The following is a 22973-nucleotide window of genomic DNA, read 5'->3' as shown; positions in this document are numbered from 1 at the left end:
AGGGATGGAGGGACAGGACAAAGGAGAATGCCTTCTCACTGCCAGAAGGCAGGGATAGATGGGATACTGGGAAGAAATTCCCCCTTTTGAGGGTGGTGAGGCCCTGATACAGGTTGCCCAGAGAAGCTGTGGCTGCCCCATCCCTGGAGGTGTCCAAGGCCAGACCGGATGGGGCTTGGAGCAACCAGATGTGGTGAAAAGTGTCCCTGCCCATGGCAGGGGCGTGGAACTGGAGGGTCTTTAAGGTCCCTTCCAACCCAAACCATTCTATGATTCTATGATAGGACTTTTTGGGTAATTGTGAACAGGTGACTTGGCTTTATTTTCATGTCTGCATAGGTACACATACTAAAAAGTGAAATGCTGACTTAAACAAAATAAGCACAAATAGGGCTGTTAAACTGGTGAGAGTGAGGATTTTAGCCCATCTTTTCCTCTCCTGCCTCTCTGAGTGTAAGCAATCTCTAAGAGGGAAGTCATGCAAAGACGAAAGGAAGGAAGAAAGAGATGGAAGAAACACCCGCACAAGATGCTCCAAGTCCAAGGGAGCTCAGGAGGCGGCTTGCACCCACCATGGTGACTCATGACCTGCCCGGCAGCCTCCAGACTGACATTCTGCAGATAGTTGTGGCAGCGCTCCTTGTGCTCCTCCAGAGAACTGCGCTGCTTGTAGCTCCGGCCGCAGTAGTTGCACTTGTGAGGCTTCCCCACTGCGGAAAGAATGAGAGCATCGAGTCAGATCCATGGCAGCTGGCTTCTGCAATCAACAAAGCTCACACCTCTGCCACAAACAACTCTTGTGATGGAAAGACACCTAAGAAAGGTTACTCAAGCCCCAGACCTTTCTCCCAGCCCTATTTTCCCACCGCACATGCCTCCTCCCACCCACTGGGTGCTTCGCCCCATCCGTTTTTCACACTAACGCTGTATCAGCAGAAGGAAAAGGAGGCGGCCTTGGTGGCAAAGCAAATAAACAGATGCCGAGAGGGGGAAAATGCCAACCAGCTGAATCACACCCCAGCACTGCCTGAGCGTCACCAAGTCTCGTGGGAAAGAAATTTCTGAGGCCTTTGGCCCATGGCACAAACAGTTGCCTTCACAAAAATGAGCTGCCCCAGTGGCCTAATTCTTCTCCCAACTGTGGAGAAACCCATTTCGTGGCTCAGAGGAGCTCTTTCATTGAGAAAACTCTGCCAAAATTACTCAAGGAGGGTTGGAAAATAAATAGAAAGTAACTTTGGTAACAGCACTGTTACATGCCAGAACTGAACAACCACTAGTAATTCAGAGACCAGATAATATTAAAAAAACCACAATATAAATATATATACATAAAAATACCAAAGGCCATGCACAACGAAAATCAAGCCAGATGAATGCAAGACATAACTCGAGTTTTTAATGTTTTTCATTTTGCTCAGCAGCATTAAGCACGAACGGCAAATGCTTCTTAATACATGCAAAACCTGGCACCAAATTCTCATAAATTATATCAATTTCATAGTATGTCATTAAGAAACCACAAGAATGGCCTAGCCCAAGGCCAGAAAGCTAGCCAAAAGATATTTTGCCAAGTGGTGCTAATAAAGGCTTTTAATATAATTTAAACTTGTAGAACATGAACATTTATCCTCTAATAACTAAAGAGCTATTAAGTCAGTGCTGCAAGTCTAGTAAAACACCATCGGCTGCAAACTTCAGAGCTGGCTGAGGGAAGGGGAAGGTCAAACTTCTTCCAGAGTTTTGAAAATCTTAGGTAAGAATTTTAGTTTCTGGCCAAAGAAGTTGAGAACATCCTCTGTTGGGTAATCTACATGTTTCTGTTGGGTTTGTCCCAATATTGAAAGCCTTTCACAGTCATTTACTTAATGAAATCTGAGCTGTACTAATTGCAGCCAAACTGCCCCGTCACCACTGGGATGGGAAAACGCAGGGAAGCTGTGGGGGGACAGACACAGCCAAGAATGAGCTGGGCAGAGGGCTCAAATATGAAAACCCCGAGTCAGGACAACTCTCTGGGCCCTCATGCCACATCCTATAATAGAAGAAGAAAAAGCCTGAGCCTGTGGTATCAGAGCTGGTCCAACATTTTCAAATGTTTCTGTCTCAGAAAAAAGGGATTTGATGAAAACATGCTTGCAGAAAGCTTCAGGTTTTCCCAAAAAGTTTGTGTGCACACTTCAGTGGAACAACCAAGTTGTCCACCAAGGAAAAGAAAACCCTGTTTTTAATAAGTATCCAAACTGTGGGTTTCTTTATTTAGAGGTAAGGCTTATCCTCAAGAAAGTGTGTCTTAGACCAAAGAGTTGTTGTGGCCTTTATTTTAGTTTGCTCACTTGCTTACACTGTTCCCTTAACTGAAGCTGGTAATGGAATTCTCAGTGGAGGCCCAGCGTGAGACTCATTATCATTCCCAGAATAATTGCCCTTGATGTGAACGATCTGGATCAAGCCTCAGCTCTTAAACATAAACCAGCCAGCTCATTCTGGAGGCACCTTTAGGAAAACACACCAGAGACTCCCCAGGATGGAAAGACTTCTATAATCACCATTACAATGCTTCATCGTGCATCTAGATGGCATCAATGTCTGTCAATCTGACACCTTCATTAGAAGCTAATGTGGTGTCTAATAAAAAAAATCCAGTGCAATGGAACAAATTATGTTAACTGAGCTGAAGCAGGGCTGAATTAGCCCACCCAGTTTGGCTACATGAAGCTATCAAGCAACTTAGATAAACTGTAAGACACAAGGAAAAGGGGGGATGGCTTGCAGCTATTTTAGGCAGCTACAATTAATTAAATTATTATCATTTAACACAGAGAGAAATATTCCGCTACAAGCTCATATTATAAAAAATAATTAACAATCAAAAAAGAGGTTTTATTAGACCTCTTCAAATGGTTGCTCCCTGCATTGCAACCATTTCAGTAACTATTCACATACAACACGGCACAGCTTTTCCAATGATATCTCAGATGGTCAGCTACCCAAATTCCATCAAATGTGAAGGTTAATAGAGATGATAAAAGTTAATGATAAAGACATGATTTCTACAGGCAATATGGGATTTGAGGAACATAATTCCTCAAGGAAAGAAACAGTCCCAACACACACGTTCCCTTCTCTGGGGAGAAGATAAGAGAATAAACAACATGTAGCAAATGTTAGTCACGTTGTTTAATACACAACTGCAAAGAATGAAGTTTGTGAGCGCCAGTTGAGTAGGATCAAGAACAGTTCCCATGGGTTTGTTTTCCAACTCTGTCCCCCCTGGCTCTAGAGATGCAATCACATCATAGCCCCACAGGTGTAAAATCTGATTTACACTATAAAATTACACAGAGTGACTGTGACTTGTGTTAAAGAGCAATCGATCAGGTCAGACCACAATGGAATCAGTTCTGATAGCAGGAGTTTGTGTCACCAGCAATTCTCACAGGCCGTTTGGTAAGAGGTTCAGTGAGCTGAGGCAGCAGCTACAATCTAGATTTTAGAAATTGTATCATTGTGACAAATGTCAAGCCACTGAAATAGCTGCAAATATCCCCTTGTATTCTCAAAGAAGTTAATGACAAAAAAAAATATGGAAGTGAATGTTGCCAGTGGGTGTACATTTCTATGTATTTCATATTACCTGACAGAAAGCTGCAAAAGCCTTTTAGAGAATTCAATTTCGGTGATAATCTCAGCAGCATACTTTGTTCCACATAACAACCCGACATGAAACCACATGACTGACAAAAAGGGTTTCAGCCTTTGTCAAATACTCCAGTGTAGGTAAACAGTGATATTCAAAATTTGCCCCCGAAATGTGTAGCTGACACTACCAGGCATAAGTGATCTCTGTCTACAGGGCACTGACTTGAGGGTAAGGAGTCCAACAGCACAACGCCTACCAAACCCCTCTCAAAACCCCCACCAAAGACAGGTCTTTCCATCATGGAGCGATCTCCACTGTGAAACTGCTCCAAGTTTGCTTGATTTGAAGCTGCCTTCTGCAAGATCCACACATACACGGACACCACATTCGGCATCACACGCAACCACTGCTTGCCAAGTAAAGTCAGGTTGGAAATCCCTGGTTTGGGGTCATTATTACCTTATCACCTTTTCAGGATCAACAGCCAGATAAAAAATCACCATCACTTTATTCTCACAAAAATGACATGGCACAGTCAATGCAAACAAGCCCAAAAACTTAAATCTTCGCTCTGTTGTTGAACTGGGAAAGACCAGAGCGCTGGGCAAAACCCAGTGGCCACACCTATGAAACAGCTAACTTGAAGAACATAAAAAAACCCATTTTATATTTCTTACTGAAATGTCAGAATTTCCACGCATTTAAGCTCAGATTTGGACAGATGACAACATGGCACAGAAAACCCACAGTGGAATCTCAGCCTCAAATGGAAAATATTATGACAGTCACAGTGAAAAAGACATTTAAATTTGAAGTACAATTTTTACCCTGGAAACAGGTGAACCACTCGTCGAAATTCACAGCAAAACGTATTTTGCTTGTGAAATTAAAATGCTCATGTGGAGGGAGGAGGGGAAAGAGGAGGAGGACATAAAAGCAAAGTGTTTCTGAGTTAGGAATACTTTGAGTCCTGTGGGTGAACTTTGATAGCTGAGAAGTCTGCATGCAGTGACAATGAGATGGTGTAACTCTAAGGTCAATATTCAAGACAGAAAGCAGACTTGGGCCTAGGGAAACTTCTTTAAAGTCATAAAAAAAGGTCAGTGACAGAGAAAGAGCCCGCAAGGCATTCACACAGCATTTTGCTCTCAAAAGAGATGCGAGTGCATAGCAGAATATAAAGTAAGTCAAAGGGAAACAACAAGGCATCCCAGGTACCACCTTGCCACAAGCATATAAAGCGAGACAGGCTTATGGTACGGGTTCAGAGCTACAGTGCACTTTAGTGAGCTAAAATCCTGCCTCCCTTAAGAGCACTGAGACAACACTCCCTGTTTCGGGCAGCACATTGCCCTCTGCAGCAATGCAGTGCAGAATTCCTCCCTGACCATTCGCTCATGTCCCAGGTCCTGGCCACAGCTCGAGCACTCACACCTCCTGCTCAGGCAGGGCCGGGCATTGCTGCCTGTGTGACATGGGCTGGCCCAGTCCAAGGAGCAGAGGCTTTGCCTCAGATTTCCTTTCCTTTTGCTCTATTGCCCTGGCCACACCGTGGAAGTGGAGCCAGCCATGATTTTTGCACTGTATGGCCATCTAATGTAGCTACTTTTGGCTCAGACCAAGAGACCCTCTGACAGCAGCACACTGAGTGGGACTTATTTCTGTAAAATTTGAACTCCTGCTCAGCCCCTAGCAATCCGGAGCTGGAGCAAACATCAGCACTCTCTGACTGAATCTTTCTGAAGCAGCATTGAAGTTAAAATGTTCCTTTGAGCTGATACTTCACAGAATCACAGAATGAACTAGGTTGAAAAGACCTTTGAGATCATCAAGTCCAACCTATGACCTAACACCACCTTATCAACTAAACCATGGCACTAAGTGCCACGTCCAGTCTTTCTTTAAACACCTCCAGGGACAGTGATTCCACCACCTCTCTCGGCAGCCCATTCCAATGCCCAATCACTCTTTCTGTGAAGAAATTTTTCCTGATGTCCAGTCTGAACTTCCTCTGGTGCAGCTTAAGGCTGTGTCCTCTCGTCCTGTCAGTGGTTGCCTGAGAGAAGAGACCAATCCCCACCTGACTACAGCCTCCTTTCAGGGAGTTCTAGAGAGTGATAAGGTCTCCCTTGAGCCTCCTTTTCTCCAGGCTAAACAACTCCAGCTCCTTCAACCGCTCCTCCTAGGTCTCATGTTTTAGACCCTTCACCAGCCTTGTTGTCCTTTTCTGGATGCATTTGAGCATCTCAACATATCAGTGAGCCTGTAGAGTCCCCCATCATAACCATACACTTTATTAATTCACTAATTTTCTTCCCTAAAACTGGAATGTGCCTGAGTGAAGGGAAGTGTTCTGCAGTCACACATTGCCTACAAGGCAGCCCTTTGCCTTGAATGGGACTTATCAGAGCACAATCAGCTTTAACACAGAGGTAGGAGATGTGATTAAGACGCTGGGCTGGGACTAGGGAGCGTAGGGTTCAACTCTTGGTTACACTACAAATTTGTGACTGCAGGCAAGTTATTCTGATTTCCTGGGCTTCAATTATTCATACGTATGATTAAGGTAATAATTCCCCTCTTCACAGCATGTAAATGAACTTGTGCACTTTGCCAGATGCACAGAGGCTAATTTTGTGGAGCACTCACAAGTAGGGAGACACAGAAAAATAGCACCGGTACCTCTACTGAGAAATTAAGGACTTAATAATACACTGTGATTATATTAGATATAGGAGTGAACATTAAAGAGCAGGAGGAGATACTTAGGATGGCACAGAGCAGAGGAACAATAAGAAAATCAAATCAGAAATAAAATAACATGTGGCATTGTAAGGCCATGTGCTACATGGAGTCCTTTCAGATTGGGAACGAATGAGCGCAGGGGGATGTCAAATGCCCCGAGCTTGGCGACCTTTACCCCCCACGGGACAAAAAAGAGAGGGTGCAATAGTTGCAGAAAGGTAGCTATAACAGCTGCTGTTGTCCTTCCCACCTCCAGTTCCCCATGCCAGGGATGCAGTTGTGAGAGCCACAGAAGGCTGTGGCAGAGCTGAGGCTCCAGCAGGAAGGCTGAGGCTGTGGAGACGCAACACCGTAGCTGTGCCTCGCTACTGTAATTAAACAGTGCACCTCGGCTTGTCTAGAGCTGCCTGGCTCAAAGCCTCACACACAAAAATATTTACATGAATAACAGACCCCTGAACGAACTAATCACAAAAAAAATTAGAGTGAGACCTAAGCCCATGCTGGCTCTGAGCAGCACGTAGCTTTGCAAAGGGAACTGCCTCCCACTCCGAAGCTGTATCTCACTGCTGCGCTTAATGACTGTAAATGTGTTAATTGAAATTCATGGGGGCTCTTTGATGCGTTGCTTTTTTTTTTTTTTTTTTGCCTGTGAGATTACACACACACACAGAATACCTGTATATACTGGAGTTCAGAAATAAGGTCAAGTTCCACACCCAGCCCAAGATTGTCCAAGACAACCTGCATGCAGTAGTCACAACATGTAAATATCTAAAATAAAGCTTCAGGCTGCTAGAGCACACAAACACACGGACTGGAGACACCCAGTGTCAAGTGCATCCTCTCCTGAGGGCCCAACCTGCGACATCCTAAAGCAATGTGATTTTCAGAAAGAACAAAATCTCTAGTCACATTATGAAAACTTCACATTAATTTTTTCTTTCTTCTTTTAATCTTCCCAGTCCAAGAGCAGGCAGCAATACCTGCAGTATGTTTCAAGGGATGCAGATATATTTCTGGACCTCAGAGAATTCTGATGTCTCCATTTTACAAGGACCTTTTAGATTAACATATTATGGCCAAGTATTAGGGTTCATGAGGCCATGTGGTAAAAGGCTGGCTCACCAGATCATGCAGTAGAGGAGATCACAGAAGTAGATTTGCGCTTAATGAGGTTTCTGGACACCTCAAAAGGTTCAAAACTCAAACTGCAGCAATACAAGAGGAGAAGCCTACGAACAGGTCTTTGGGCAACTGGTACTTTCTTGACTTGGAGCTCACAATTGAGCACTCGACTGACTTCATGACCTCGTGGCCCAATGCCTCTGAGTCAACATTATTATCAATTGCCTATTGATATGTATGTGGCTGTTCAACAGCCACAACATTTTGTGAGGTTCTCAGCAAATGAAAAACAGCTTGTCCTGACTTTTTGCACAGTGGTAGTCAATGATAAGTGATTTCTGTCAACAGCTACCACGTCCTATAACAGCTAGCAGCGAAACACAGCTGGGTACTTGTGGTACATCAGCACTCAGCGAAACAACGGCAAAACATCGCACCTCCAACCCCGGTGTTTTCTAGACACGCCTGCCTCTCCTATAAACACGTCCAGGGCACAGACCAGCAGCTTGACACCTGCATCTACCTGCCAGTTGTTTACAGCACTGTCAAATAAGCAGCAAGCAGTGAGTACTGTACCAGTGTTCAGTTCTCCCTCGATATTCCACAGCAAGTAGTGCTAAACACCAGCTTACACATAAACCCTGAGGACTTCATCCATGCTACAGCTTGGCTAGAAGTAAATGCACTAGTCAAGAGAAACTTTCCCTATCCATATCCTGTCTATAGTAACCACACAGCCAGAATCTAGAGTAAATCTGCAAGTATCAGTGCTCAGGTACAGCATCTAAGGGGTTGGGTCCTTATCTGTACCTTCAAGAGGTTCTACCTGCAGCCTGTTATTACTTTAATAGGTGTTTCAATTTATTTTGCAGCTACTGGTGGCTGAGTTATATAATATGATTCATTAGATAGTATTTACTGATCTGCAGAATTTTACAGATAAAACAATGTTTCAATCTGTCACCAGGGTTATAAATAAATAGGTGCCCTTTTTGTGCCAGAAGTTTAACAAACAAACAAACAAACTAACTAACTAACTAACTAATTCACTCCTGTTTCATTGGCACAGTCACAGAATTACTGAAATCTTCCAAATTGTCCAGATTTTCACATGGCTCCTGCCACAATCTTGCAGCGCCCATTAAAATAGAAAAAGCAAGAATTTTACACCCCATTTTTCTCCTTTGTGCAGCACGGAAGACCGTTCACTTTGCAGGTTTGTATGTTGTATCTCTGTATGTGATAGGAAAGGAAAAGAAAAAAAAACAAAGGAAAATGTACCTATGTGAAAACATGCAAATAAATTAAGCACCAAATCAAGGAAAACACTGATAGGGGCAATAATGTTGCATTTAGTTTTGAAAGAGATTAAATTCATGGGTACGTGCTCCAATTCTATGTCGCAAGAAACATATATTGCACTACACAGAAGCTTTCCTCATGCATTTCTCAGGGTTTAACTGTTTCCTTCATTCACACCTGGCTAAAGGAACCTGACACTCAATTTTTAGTTTACATTAATGCCAGTGAAGCATTCTGATTTCCCTCCCCACATATATTTGAAAATTTCAAGTGTAAATGTTCTGCACTTAATGCTGCAAGGCCACTGACCTGGATGCAACTATCCAAGTCTCATGCCAACATGTCCCAGAAGGTCCAGAGCCCCAGCACTGGTGGGGTTCCCAGGAATTCTACATGGATTCTGAAATGCTTAAATAATATTAGAAAAGGACTCTGTTTAGATTGCACTCTGATACTGAGATGAACTAACACAAACCAGGAAGTCCATAAAATAACTGGTGTTTTATCACCTGGCTGGCTTCAAAGTGACTTAAAAGCACCAGGTTTACCATCACTTACTTTTAAAGGGATAGAGGCCCTCCATGGAATACAACAGGTGACTCTGGAAAGGAGCCTCCACCCTGCAATGTCTCCATGCTATCTGGATGTGGGTGGGAACGGGCTGAAGAAAGAGCTGAAACCTTAACTCTGTGTACCAGCGCTGTACTTTCCACTCCACTTCAGACCTTTAACATTATATAAAGTTGACTTGATAAGTGGAGTGTTAATTAGTTCACAAGGCAAATCTTCCAAAAGGTGCTTGTTGGCTTCTCTTCATTTTAACCCTGCCCCAGCAACAGAGAGAGCAGGTAAAATGAAAACAAGTTTAGGTTGGCCTGTTGTTCCTCTCTGCCCTGTCCTGTCCGCTCCCTGTCAGTGCCACAGCTCAGCAGGAATGTCAGGAGGTGCCTGGAGATCCACGCGTCATCGCAAGCTGAGCTCCAACTGCAGGCGGGGAGGAACAGCTCCCAGGGGCAGCGCAGGGTGTGGGTACCTCGGTGCAGATCAGGAATGCTGCTGGACAAACACTCCCTCCACAAGTGCTTTTGTTTGGGGGTTTTTGTTTCCTCTTTGGGTAAAACAAATGCAGATGTTGGGCCAGATTTGTCTATGGAAGCAATACCCTGAAGCCAATTCATATCAGCTGTGTGCAGTTTGCATTTATTCCAAGTGCAGCCCCTCTGCATATCCTGCAGAAGTCCCAGAGCATTACAAAGTCAACAGAATAGAAGAATTATTTGGAGCAGGCAGTGCCAAACAAAGTGCTACCAGGTATCCTATACTATATAAACAACAGGAGATAGAGAGAATACACCATGTTAAGCTTTCACTGTAACACTAGGTAAGTTTTCTCCTGCATAAAATCACTGAGCAAGCCCTTAACTCATTTCTTCTCATCCCATGGCAATGAGTTCCCTTGTTCCACCTACATGCTCCTGTGTAAGAAAAAGCATCTTTTAGCACCTGGCATCTTTCAGTTTTATGTCTTGTATTAGCAGGTAAGAAGAACACACTCCCTTCCTATAAGTTTTCCCTTTTCTTGTCACTGTCAGAAACAAAGTTTTGGAAACAGACTATTAAGACCAAGCTGTCATGAAGATAACAGCAACTTGGGAAGAGTAATACTGACAGCTCCTCTTCTTTTCCCAACCACTGATGTTGGGAGTTTTCACTTATTTTGATCAAGGCCAACAGTGAAGGGAATCTTGCTTCCAAAAGCAGGTCAGGCTGTGAAACTAATGGGCTCCTTTGGGACATAAAAGTTGTTATTCACACTTCTCTAACTGCCCAGGAAGTAGTGTGGCCCATGCCTCCGTGTTACCCCCATCTGCTGTTCAGGCATGTGGTTTTGCCATGTCTTGCACCAGTGTCAAATGAGGTCAAACGGCAAGAGAGCTGACTGCCTCCTTCCACGTGTGCAGCCTTCCCATCCCCTCTTCTTGCTCTCTGCCTCACAACACGTGTGTTTATCGCCAACGATGCAGAGCAGCTCAAAACAAAGGTGGGACTTTTCTCACCGACACCAGTGGTCTTTACCGCTCCATATTCAAAATTAACTGCAGTATTTGGCAGGAGGAAGTCATGACCATTTTGTACAAAAACAATTCTCAGCACAACAAAGTTAACAGTAAAGGTTAACATCATCTTTTAAAGGATGATGGGGAACTTTAAGAGAGGAATCTGAGATATTGGACAGCTTCTGCTCTAGCACAAACCTCTACATCAAGTGTCTAGGTCTCATATTGAAGCTACATTAATCTTTTCTAGGTAATAAAATTCTGCAATTCCTGTTACTCTCAATATTTTTCCTAGTTGGTTTTTTTTGTGTGTGATTTTTGTTGTTTTGGGTTTGTGTGGGGTTTTTTTGTTTGTTTGGAGGGGATGGTTGCTTGTTTGTTTCAATACAAAAAATAAACAACAACAATTTTAGAGTACTTCTTAATACCCAGGATTTTTTAGGTTTGTTTAGTAAAGAGAATGACTAGAAAGGGAGGGAGGAAGGAAAGATTTCGGGGTTTAGGATGTTTCCTTTTTGGTGCAATTAGCTTTGAACTACAAGTCCTGGATAGATTCAGAGGCTAATTGTGACTGAAAGGGAGGTAGACAAAATGAAAGGGAATTAAATATGGGTGTGAAATTAAACCAAAAGGAAGAAAAAGAAAAAAAGGGAAGAAAAAGCAACTGCTTAGGCTGAAAGTAAAGACAGAAAAGCTGGACAACAGAAAATAGCTCTCTAAGCATCCAGAAATACTTTAAAAAGGTTTCCTGTAAAAGCAGGGAATTAAGGAAACTCTGAATATACTTAACTACATTCCCTGATGGAAAAAAAAAAAAAAAGAAGGTCATACTGAAGGCTCCACTAGGCTCTTTGAAATAGGTGATTTCACCCAGAAGTCTGAATCAAGAGTGAAAGGATGTAAATTTTCTTGTTCCTCAATACCCGGAAGAAAAAAAAAATCTTAATCATTTTCTTACATCTATTCTTTTAATTTGTGTGGAAAGTCTTGTAACTGAGTCAGCAGATGGGAATTTAGAACATCTGGGTTCATTCTCACCTGTGACACTGATGTCTTGCCTTTGTCATTTCCCTTTTTGTTGGCCTTCTGGGTTCCTCCCCTGCAGAAGGTGGCCGGGCAGTACAACCTTCCTCTCCTGTTGTCTTGGGCTTGAACTCTGAGAAATAACTGTATCTCACCAAGAGTTACCTATCACCTGACACAAAATAGCCTTTCCCTTCTCTTCACCAAGGTGTGATCCTGTCCCAGGGCCCGTACTCCAGCACTCCATGCTGATCAAGGCAGAAATCTTGTGCTTCTCAACCAGAACTGTACTTGCAGCCTCTCAAAGTTGGCTCATTTTTAGCCCTTGGAACAAAAACACTGCTTGTAGAAGACCATGTGAACATAATGGATACATTTTTCACAATATAGCTAACACAGACATTTTACTATGGCATGTAGAAGTCCAACAAAGCACTTTTCCTGGTGAATGATCTGTTCTTTGCAGCTGAACAGCTTCATTCCAACACAAGATGCCAAAAACAAGGCTTTGATGCTGCCTGATGGAAACGTAGCTATGGATAGTGAGATACTCCTGACCCCACAGCATTACCAACACCTGCAGTTTCACCCCAAGTCAGACACCAGACTGTGCTTTCCTTCAGCTCCCCGCTCCTAGAGTCAGCTGACCAAAGAGGAAAAGTTAACTTGCATGTTTGCTCACTCACTCCCTTCCCACTCGTGAAATAAATATTGTAAGGTAAATAAAAAGGCCAATTTATCACCTTGCACTCTTATTTGAAAGTATCTACGATATGGGAATCCAGATTCAAAATGTTTTAATTCCTGGGGTCAGAAACTCATCAATAGTGTAAACTCTGAAGAATTGTGGCAATATCCATGGAATTTCTTCAGATTAGTAAAACTACAATTGATACCAAAACATCAGCCAAAACCACTTCCGTGAACCACCTATTTTCCTACTGGAAATTTTCCACTCTTCCATTGTTTCAAAATTCAGTGGAATTAAGATGGATTTTCTCCCTAAATGTTCTCCAGCTTATGCCTTAAATAATTTCCCTGTTCCATCCTGGTGTTTTATAGGAATAAAACTAATATTACATATGAACCACAGAATAAGGTGTCTCGTATAAAAGAGATTCCTTCTGTTAGGAAGACATTCTAAGTGGCACATTCAGTATGCATTTACACTATGGGCTCCGTACCCAGTACACTGACTGTATCAGTTTTTGTTTTCATAACCTATTCCTGACACCCAACAAGAACTGGGAGTGCTGCTCCAGGATTTGGCAAGAAGGAACAGGCTGTGGATGAGCAGGTTTCTCTGACTCACCTACACGGATCAACAAGGAAAAATAAAAGGGAGAGGGTGGGGATTGCAAAGGGAAAAAAAAGAAGAGAGAGAGAGGAGTGACGTGTTCCTTTGGATGCGGTGTGTAATGCTGCTGGCAGCCTGCCTGCTCCGGTGCCACAGAGTTCCAGACATGCCAGTCCAGCTGACTCAGCTCTTTGGAAGAAGGAAAGGGAAGGGAGAAATTTCTCAAACGATTCTGATACCCGAGGGACAGGGATCGCTGGGCTCTCCTCAAGGATCTTTGAGCCCTGCTCTCACACCAGGGACTTTCCAGTGGTGTCCCCAGAGGGGTATTAGAGATGGCCACATGGTAACCCTATTCAGAACTGCGCATGTTTGTACCAAATCCTGCCTCTGTGGTTGTTGGAAAATTCATCAGCACAGCTTTATCCCACAAACCAGAAATGTCAGGCCTTTCCTAGCCAAGGCTAACTGCTCTCAGACAAGACACTGTCTCCAAGGAAACAAGCAAAATGCAGGCACATGGAGGGTATCCAAGTGAGAGAAAGTCTATGGCCCATGTCACTTCTCTATATAAAAATCTCAACATCGGATTATCCGCAGTGTATTTTTTGCATGTGATTTATTTTTCAGAAAGACCTTGAAGCCCTTAAATCATCTGGGCTCTGGCTACCTTTGAGGCCAGCTCTATCCCACAAGGCAGCACCTGTTAGAAACAGCCCCACTTCTGGTCGGCTGGGGGGGACCCTGTGCTGCTGTCACAGAATCACAGAATGGTTTGGGATGGAAAATCATCTCATTTCAACCCTCGTACCATGGGCAGGGACACCTTTCACTAGACCAGGTTGCTCAAAGCCCAATGCAGTTTGGTCTTGACTTGCACTCCAAATAAATGAGGCAGGAGGGAGAAAGTACCTAATTCCTGGCAAAAGGAACTGGAACACAGGCTAAGGCTTAGGCTGACAAAGCCCCTAATTCTCACTGAAATCAAGCAGACCTCATCGCTTCTAAAGATAAAAGCCACACTGAACTAGCCCCAAAATGAACACTGGGATGAGCCTGTCTTAATTTTCAAGTCAGGAAAGTCACCAAGAGAGGTCCTTGACTGTCTCAGAGCACATAAAAACATTTATGCCTCTTGCAGGAATAGAAGAAAAGGACATGTGCTTCAGGAGCACATTCCCTTAACACAGAGCAGCCGGCACTGATCGCTTGCAGCACTTCCCAGAGGCAGAACGACTCTAGCACCTTTGATACAAAGAGCCCAAACAACCTGTAAGTAGAGGCTCTTCCAAAGGGATAGCTCTGTGCAGCTGGGCAGTATCCAAACCAGGTGCTCTTTGTCAAAAGTTCAATACTCAGGGCCTCACCAGCATTTCTCCAGCTTCAGGAATGAAGATAGAGATCTTGATTCGCTGTTGCAAGGCAGGGAGGGAACTTGGGGCACCCTGTCTGAAATCAACACAGCACAGTTATGCAAAACATGTGTGCAACTGGCATCTCTTGTGTAATCCTGGCTGCAATCAACCTCTCTAACCACTCCAGAAAGGAAGGAGGGGCAGAGGGTGGAGAAAGTTCACACTTAGATCAAATAAAAAATGGGAAAATATCCAGAGAGCTTTAGTCAGGTAAAAACACAGTTCCCTCTCATGGGAAACCTCCAGGACAAGTTTCCTTGAACTTCACACAGGGTTATAAATAGGAGGAAAGTCACCTAGAGTTCAGTACAGGTTCACTGTAAAAAAATCCAGACATTCTCATTTTCCTTCTTGAGTGATATCCATCAATACGTTAGCTGTAAGCCAATTCATAATTACAGGCTGCTGAGAGCTTGGGAGAATGGTATCAGTAGCAGCTTTCCTCAACTCTGCTGTGGAGTGGGTTATGGGTTATTTTTGTCCCCCTTTAGTTTCTCTTGGCTTCCTTTTCAGATGGCAAAAATACCTCTCTTACACCTTAAAACATATGCTGTCAAAAATGTCAGGGGCGGTTCTCCATTTCACACTGCCCCGTAACACAGCTCTGAGATATCAATGAAAGAAGGCCTCACACCACTGCTGGGTTCCAAGCTCAAACATTCTCAAGCTGAAAGTTTCACAAACTTCTTCAAGAGCTGACAAAGGCCAGCTTGAAATGTTGGGTCTCCTTTCCCCAGAGACGATATGCAGAAGCCTTTTGCCCTTGAAAATAATTTTCTCAGGGGAAAAACAAACCCAACACTTGTTTCCTCTTTAGAGCTGCTGTGGTATTGCTGCTCAGAGTATGTGCAAGAAATGGTCTTGGCTTTGTTGAGATGTGGCTTGGTCAAGTCAAAACCATGTTTGCATCTCAATTGCACAAAAAAGTTCTCTGTGACCTCTTGAGTCTCTGTCTGCAAAACCCACTGCGGATACTTTGGTGGCTGGCTCTGGAGCAGGAGGGCTCCTGGCTGCATTGTGTCCCGCAAGCTTATCCTAATGCAATGAGACACCCAATTCCCTGCACACGCAACACCTGCACCTTAAATCCTGGGTTTGTATGTACATGTGCCAACTTGAGCCTAAAAATACCAGATTTCTGAAACAATCCCTGGTGACAAGCAAAACAAGGCTTCTCTAGCTGCAACTGAAACGAGCAAAGGACTACAGATCTTTAAATTCCTGAGCTTCTCGAGCCCCACCTGCCAGCCTGTCCATAGCAGTTCTGGTGCAGAAAGACAAGTGATGCACACAAAGCTACCTTGGTGCTTAGGTCCCTCAATTTGCAAATTGGGTCTCATGGGGGTCTTCCTGTTTCATTTCCTCATCACTGAAAAACAGATAACAAGGAGGCAACAGCTCATACCCACTTCACACAGGCTTGGGGCTGATGGAATAGATGGGGATTTTTAAAGAAATGACACAAAAATTGCAGGCTAAGTAGTAAGTCCTTTAGTATTATTAATAATCACCTTACTATTGTGTCTGAGATAATCACATTGGTATCAGGGTCTAATACCTCAGTGGTTATGGTAACAATACAAAGTTATTATTCCTTCCACTTTGTAATTATCTCATTTCACTACTGCACAAAGGCTAAGTAAAACTAAGGAGATCACGTAGAGCGCTGTGCAGCTGGGGCACCAGCAGCACCGAGTACTCTACGATGTACTTACATGACCTTCATTGCAGCAATACGTGTGTGCCTGGCCATGATTCCCACGTGCTGCCCTCTCAACATCTCAACTAGGTGGAGAAGTGCTCTTTATTTCCATTTTACTAGCAGGCAGCTGAGGCAGAGATAAGGTTAAGGGGTCTGCATCTGTACTGGCCCCGGTTTCCAAAGCATCAAATGACTTTGCAATTTAGGTCCCCCATAAACGAGTGAATAAGAGTAGCAAAAACATTCAAAATTAGTAATAAAAAAGAGATGAGAGGATTGGAAAATAAAGACAGACTAGAATGGAATCAATGCTAGACATATGACTACAGCCTATCATAGTGTAAACTGAGCACAGGAATTACTCACAGTCACAAAAGATAGTGTTAGAAAGAGCAATAATCTGCACCAAAAGAAAGAAAAGTTAAAGTTAAGGTTAAATATCAGGATGAGAGTCACAGCTATAAAAAGCAGATGAGAAGTGGAACTGTCTCCCTAGGGAGGCAACAGAAACAGTCTCTCGGGATGTTTAAAAAACAGGTTAGGCCTGGTGTTTAGAAGCACTGCTGCTCTATATGCAGAAATCTTACCACATTCATGCTTTTTTGATGCCAGTGAAATCCCACATACAGCACTGTGACAGAATAAAAGCCCAGAGGAAAAAGAAAGTCACTGTCTTATTTGCTGCCCCAGAACAGGAAGGCTGGCCTAGGAACTGGCAGCACCCAGCAGTGGAGAGGGGCCTGTGTGCTCTCCAAACTGTAGCCCAGAAGAGCAGGACCACGTGATTTGTTGCATTCCACGTGGCCTGAGGCAACACAGAGAGGGACAGAATCTGGATAATGATGCCAGGATGTGAATTGCTAACATGGAGGGGAGACGGGAGACAGACAGAAAACTGATGTCAGAGGTTTCATCCCAAAGACAAACTTCCATTCTTGCACGAGTATTTAATCAGGAACGAACCGGTCACAACTAATGAGGGATGACCCCGTGTGAATCCTACACCGTGGTGATGCTGCCTAAACAAGAACCTTGTAACCTCCAAGCACTGCAGAGGACTTGCTGGTAGACCTGGCAGAGACATAGCAAAGCCATGGTCCACTGGGAGAGGCAGTAGGAGGGACCAGACCAGTCTCACAGACACCAGGATAAATCTTAGCACCTGCTAATCTCGCTGTGAACTGACATTAAGAATGAGAATGCTCCCATGGTGTTGGCATCTCTCATCTTTACGAGAGGGGTGAGTCTTTCCCTATGCAGCCAATATACAGGGAGCCCCCAGGCACTAAAAGAACAGACACCTCCTGCTTGCACCGGGGCACCACAAGAGATAGGGAGCTGCAGGGCATCTGCTCCTGCTATCTCAATCACACACTCCAGACAGGAGTGGGGGAAAAGAGGAGAAAAGCTGATACCCAGCCCTAAGAGAGAGAGGGATTCATGAGGTTGGTACACAGCCCATCTACCATTGCTTGCCAGGACCACTCCTTCCGTGTCTCTGTTTTATCTGTCAGAAGCAGACTTCCTGCATTGGACAGTTAAAGACTGAATCCTAAACTGCAGCAGATAGGAGGGAATTTTTATGGAATTTCAAGACTTTTAAAGTCCAAAATATAAAAGTGAACACTCCTCGCTTTGGGTGGAACCATATCTTTTCAAAAGTTCCCCTGAAAACAAAGATCAAATGTACTTTTGCTGGAATGATCAAGATCCTACAGCATCTTTAAATCAAAGATTTCTTTGATTAATGATTTCTCCATGGTAATAATGCTCTGTAGAAAAGACCAAGATTCTATACTGAGATAATTCTGAACATAAAAGATAATCTTTCCATATAGCAGATACCAGTATTTATCACAGTAGTGCTCTGGAGATGAAGATGACCCCGCCACTCCAAGTCCAGGTGGGGCTCTAGCAAAGCATGGGATACAAGAGGGCTCCACAGAGGATTAAATTTTAAACAAGGATCCCCAGGGGATGAAGCCCTGGCATAGCAAACTCCTACCCCTGTACACATTTTGAGCTTACCTTCTAAAAACGCACACACAAATAAATGGAAAGCAGAATAGCAGAGATTTTAGACTCTCCAGCACGGAGTGAAGGCCTCTAGGTGCTGGAAGCACTAATGAGAAGCAGAGCTGCTGCAGGATTGCGCACATGCTCACAGCGGTTTGGAACCCGCAGCCCGATAAGAAAAACCCAAAATGATTTTGTGACGAGGGTAATTCCACTGAGTTTAACTGAAACAGCGTAAGAAAACCTGAGAGGAAGAGCAGCTCTGCCTGATTAAATTGAGCTCTAAGTATCAGATCAACAGAATAAATACCCACCAGCTCATCACAACTGAGGGAAGATGCTGTTTGCTAACCTATTTGGAGAAATGGGATTTGTATGCAAAACAGCCCCTTGCCTCTTCACATACACATTTGATTTTTCACAGACAGTATCCTATGTGTCCGCTTTTAATTTTTTTCCCCATTCACAAAGTGTTGGAGTCAGTCCAGTACAGAGTGTAATGAGAACTTCAGATCACAAGATTCAACTAATTATGACATTCCCATTCTCAAAAACACAGTTACAGAGTAGATACTGAGCCTTTTAAGAGTGGAGATGTTAATAGCGGCAAAAGTTCCCCCCAGATGAAAAAGAGCAGTTTAAAATATTGACTTCATTATTCTTAATAACCATCCTTGCCACTGTTTCAGTAATTCTCACTGGCTTTTGACAGCTGGGAACTCACACACAGCACAGTGTATTCCAGAGCTTGTTCATCCAATTTTTCAGCCAAACTGAGCCACTCAGAAGTGGGACTCTCCCAAACACGTATTGAGGCAGGCATGTCAACAGGATTAGGGAACAAGTTCCTTCTACATCTGAGCATAGTTGCACACACAGATAGCACTCCTCAGGTCTGCCATTCAACCCCAGGCGTGTGGACACCTCGGATGGCCCACTGTCACCCAGGTTGGGCCGAGAGGAAAGTCCTCATGGAAAAGAAGAGATGAGAAAGATGGACTTGCTAACCAACAAACATGGAAAGAGTTCCCATGAACAGGGCATTTTCCTTTTTAATTATACGTGCCTTTTATCTTGCACACTGTACATGGTTTGCTAAGATTGTGCTTTTGGGAGTTTTGTCTAAGCCTCTCTTTTCAAAACAAAAGCTTTCTGCTTTTCTTTTGCCAATAAAGGGGTACCATTAGTTCAGTGCTATTGAAGAGCTGGACAGAAACAAACAAAATGCAGCAGCAATGCAGGAGAAAGAGGGGGAAGAAAAATAAATATTTCTTAAAAGCAAAAAAACTGTTTGGAGGGGACACTTTCTAAGCAGGAAAGCAGTAGCTTTGAAACAAATTTTAAAATGTATTGTGAGGACAATCTTCTGTGAAAAAATAATAATCTGACTACCCACTTTTTTAGGAAGAAACAGACAGTAAAACTGCTTTCTTATATGAATAACACTTACATACTCCCACAGTAATGAACATGACTGAAGCTGCCAAGTAAAAAGAAAAATCAGGAAACTCCAGAATTAATGTTCATGTCGACAGTTTGTGTGGACACGCGACGAGACAGTCTTTTAAGCACTAAACAATCTGCACACAGGACCATCCTTACTTAGTGCAATGGATGAATGATTCTCACTTAGTCAAAACCTATTCCGACTTTTGTTTTCTCCTTAGCATGTGATCCCATCCCTCATTTCTGACTTACTGCCCAAGCCCTGCTCTGAAAACTGAGGTGCCTGTGTTTGCTCTGGACTCTTCCAGATTGCTCATCACTGCAGCCTTGACTTTTTCAAGCACTGTTGGAGCATTTATGTTTACAACAGCATTATGAGGGGAGGGCTGACTCAGCTCCATTTTAGACACAAGAGAAATCCATGCCAAAACATAACTGCTAAGTTTATGTGCCCATCTGAGGATGCCTGGCTTTTTGGGGTAAAACAGCATCAGGCTGTCATACCTTTCAAAGTACGGAGGTCAACATCTGGATGGCTTTAACCATCAGAATGACCTGTCAGATTCAGCTGCCTCCCTTAAAACTTCCGGGGTTTGTTCATGAACTGTCTACAGCAAAATTTCTCTCATATAGTTTGTCTTTGCCATTGTCTTGTGCAAGTCCAGAGAGGACTGAGAAGACAGGCATGTCTCAGGGTGAGATAGCAGGTACTCTGTGAATGCCATCAGCAGATTGCTTTGCCTGGATGTTTTTCCCTTTAAAACAGCAAAATCCAGGCAAGGTGAAGCCAATCCCTGCTGATTTGTCCAATGCATCTCGCAGGAGGGGGCTACAAACTTCTGTCCCAGCACTCCACAGCCTGTCCTTACATTCCCATCCTAGAAGCCGTCTCTGTACCTCTCTTATATTACCTGGGGTGTGGAACTATGGAGTTAATTCTGAAAACAACACCTGAAAGTCCTGTAAGTACCTTGAGGTACATGCCCACTCTTAGTGTAAGTCTGCGCATGAACTCTCCCCAGGCATTATCCTACTGATGTCCTGAAGGCATCGTTATATTCCTGAAACCAAAGCAGCTGCATGTGGGAGGAAAATACAGACGTAAAGTTCATCAGAACTCCGTATGTCCGTAAAAGGTAAATAATCGCAGGAGTAAATCGCTGCAAGATAAGTCCTTAATTATTTAGGGCTAAACAGCAGTAGCAGCATGACAGATGTGAAGCAATATTTTGTTAACCACTCAGCCTGGGAACACTTACACAGTAAGATATTATTCTGCACAAGAAGATAAGGCAAAATGTAGACTGTGATGCTTCGAAACATTTTCAAATCAACAGGAAATAATATTAAAAAGCATGAACAAACATCAATCCAAAGGAAAAAAATGTAATTATTTTTAAGTTACTAGTAAGTATCAGCTATTTCAGAGATCTCAGAGATGCTTCTGCTAATTTCTGTTTGCATCTACTTTCATTATTTTTTTTACCTTTCCTGTTGTACTGTATGAAAACTGCACTAAGCACAGGAAGAACTGACTAAAAAGTAGCAGTGAGACGATGTCACTAAGTGGTGACACAAGCAAAGTGCTCTCAAATCCACAAATCAAATTAACTGAGAGGAAAAAAAAAAAAAGAGATAAAACAGAATTCTTCAATTCCTTTATTGCATAAATTGCCTTCCATAGTAGTTTAAACCTTCTTGGGAAGGAGAAAAGATTAAGGGGTTTTGCTTTGGTATTTTATTTTATTATTAATAGCACTCTCTTATTTAAGGAGGAAAAGAATATACATACATACATTAAAAAAAACAAGGAATCGGTGTTGCATTTATGAAACCATGCACCAGATTCTCAGCTGGTACAAAACAGAAGTACTTCCCTTACTTAGGGGATGTAATTCCAATCTCCATCAACTGAGGATCTGATCTGACGAGCTTTCCTCTAACAAAAATATATTCAGACTCACCTCAATTTAGACACTAAGTGTACCAGATTGAAACTGGCTTCAAGTTTCAAAACAGTTTTCAACCTCTTCTTTGTATATATTAGCCAATATCCTCTTTTCTGCTCAGAAATAGCAGAAGATGTAAACATTGACAGAATCATAGAATCATTTAGGCTGGAAAAGACCTTTGCTGCAGCTGCTGGATCTGCTCTACCTTCCAAGCCTACTTACAGACTTTGATGTGTGCTTTATGAAAGCACAGAATACTTGTATAGCACACTGATATGAAACTGTTTAAAGTCCCTAGGAGACATCTACCCATCTTTTCCATGATCCAGGTGTGCATAAGCCAACTCAACTTGTTTATATGGCAGGGACAGACACCTTAACTTCCCTGCCCACGGCCAGAGTGGAATTTCACCTTCATGCAGGGGGATGCCAGGTTTTAGGGCAATAATACAGGTTTTAACTCTTCACCTGTGAGCGCTACTCAACGAATTGCCTTGGACAGTTTTGTGGGAGCACTTGTCTGTTTCTGCTGGCCCTCTGCTGAAAGCTGCTGGATCTCAGTGCTTAGAGGGGTGACACTTTCTCCACTGAAAACAAAGCCTAAAACTACAAACTGAGCAGAGCTGAACATGGCTAAGTCAGTTAGGGAAGGAGCTCCAGTGGAACTTGTGCTAAGCAGCTTAGGTGCCTTCTGAAAATCCCACACCTTTACATTTCATCCTCACGCAAAACACAGAACCATCAGCCATGTGCTCTTCACACAGGAAGAACAATCTCTATCAATGGCAGTATCTAGGTAACAAAATCTATATTCATTTTGTGAAAAGGTCTTGAACCGCAATGTTTGTGTTTGGTAATGTGGGATATTTTTTTTGTCCCAACTCCCTTTTTGTTTTAATTGTCAACATTTGTATTGTGTTCTGTTTTCTTTCAAAATTTACAGTTGAAACTACAGTTATTGTCAGATGTGTGAAAATTGCAGCTCACCATTCCACAGACATTTTCCCTACTGACTTTCAGATCAAATCCAGCTCAAGCAATTCTCTCCCAGCCTAGTCCCAACTCTTCTACTCTCTTGGAAGTTCAAGCTTTCTGTCAGCATTTTCCATCAAGCTTCCTGTATACTCCCAAGTCTACTTGAAGAAGCTTACTTGCTTACCTTTCCTATTCTTGGAAATGGCAGAGCAACTCAATGCTCCTAAAACAGAAATGGCAGAGCAACTCAATGCTCCTAAAACAGAAACTCC

At 43.2% G+C, this 22973-nt stretch overlaps 1 protein-coding gene across 7 annotated transcripts in view; it reads right to left on the bottom strand.

The window, feature by feature from the left end:
• Positions 1-22973, bottom strand: part of IKZF2 (IKAROS family zinc finger 2) — a 118169-nt gene that overhangs the window by 22341 nt on the left and 72855 nt on the right. For all 7 annotated transcript variants that reach the window (XM_048309686.1, XM_048309685.1, XM_048309688.1 and 4 more), the window contains one exon: positions 573-710. In XM_048309686.1, the coding sequence (XP_048165643.1) occupies positions 573-710 (138 nt within the window). The remainder of the gene's footprint in view (positions 1-572; positions 711-22973) is intronic.

This window comes from Corvus hawaiiensis, chromosome 7 (assembly GCF_020740725.1).
Source record: "Corvus hawaiiensis isolate bCorHaw1 chromosome 7, bCorHaw1.pri.cur, whole genome shotgun sequence".
In the NCBI taxonomy this organism is placed as follows: Eukaryota; Metazoa; Chordata; class Aves; order Passeriformes; family Corvidae; genus Corvus; species Corvus hawaiiensis.
The sequence above is the reverse complement of the archived record's forward strand: the minus strand, read 5'-3'. Positions and strand labels throughout refer to the sequence as shown.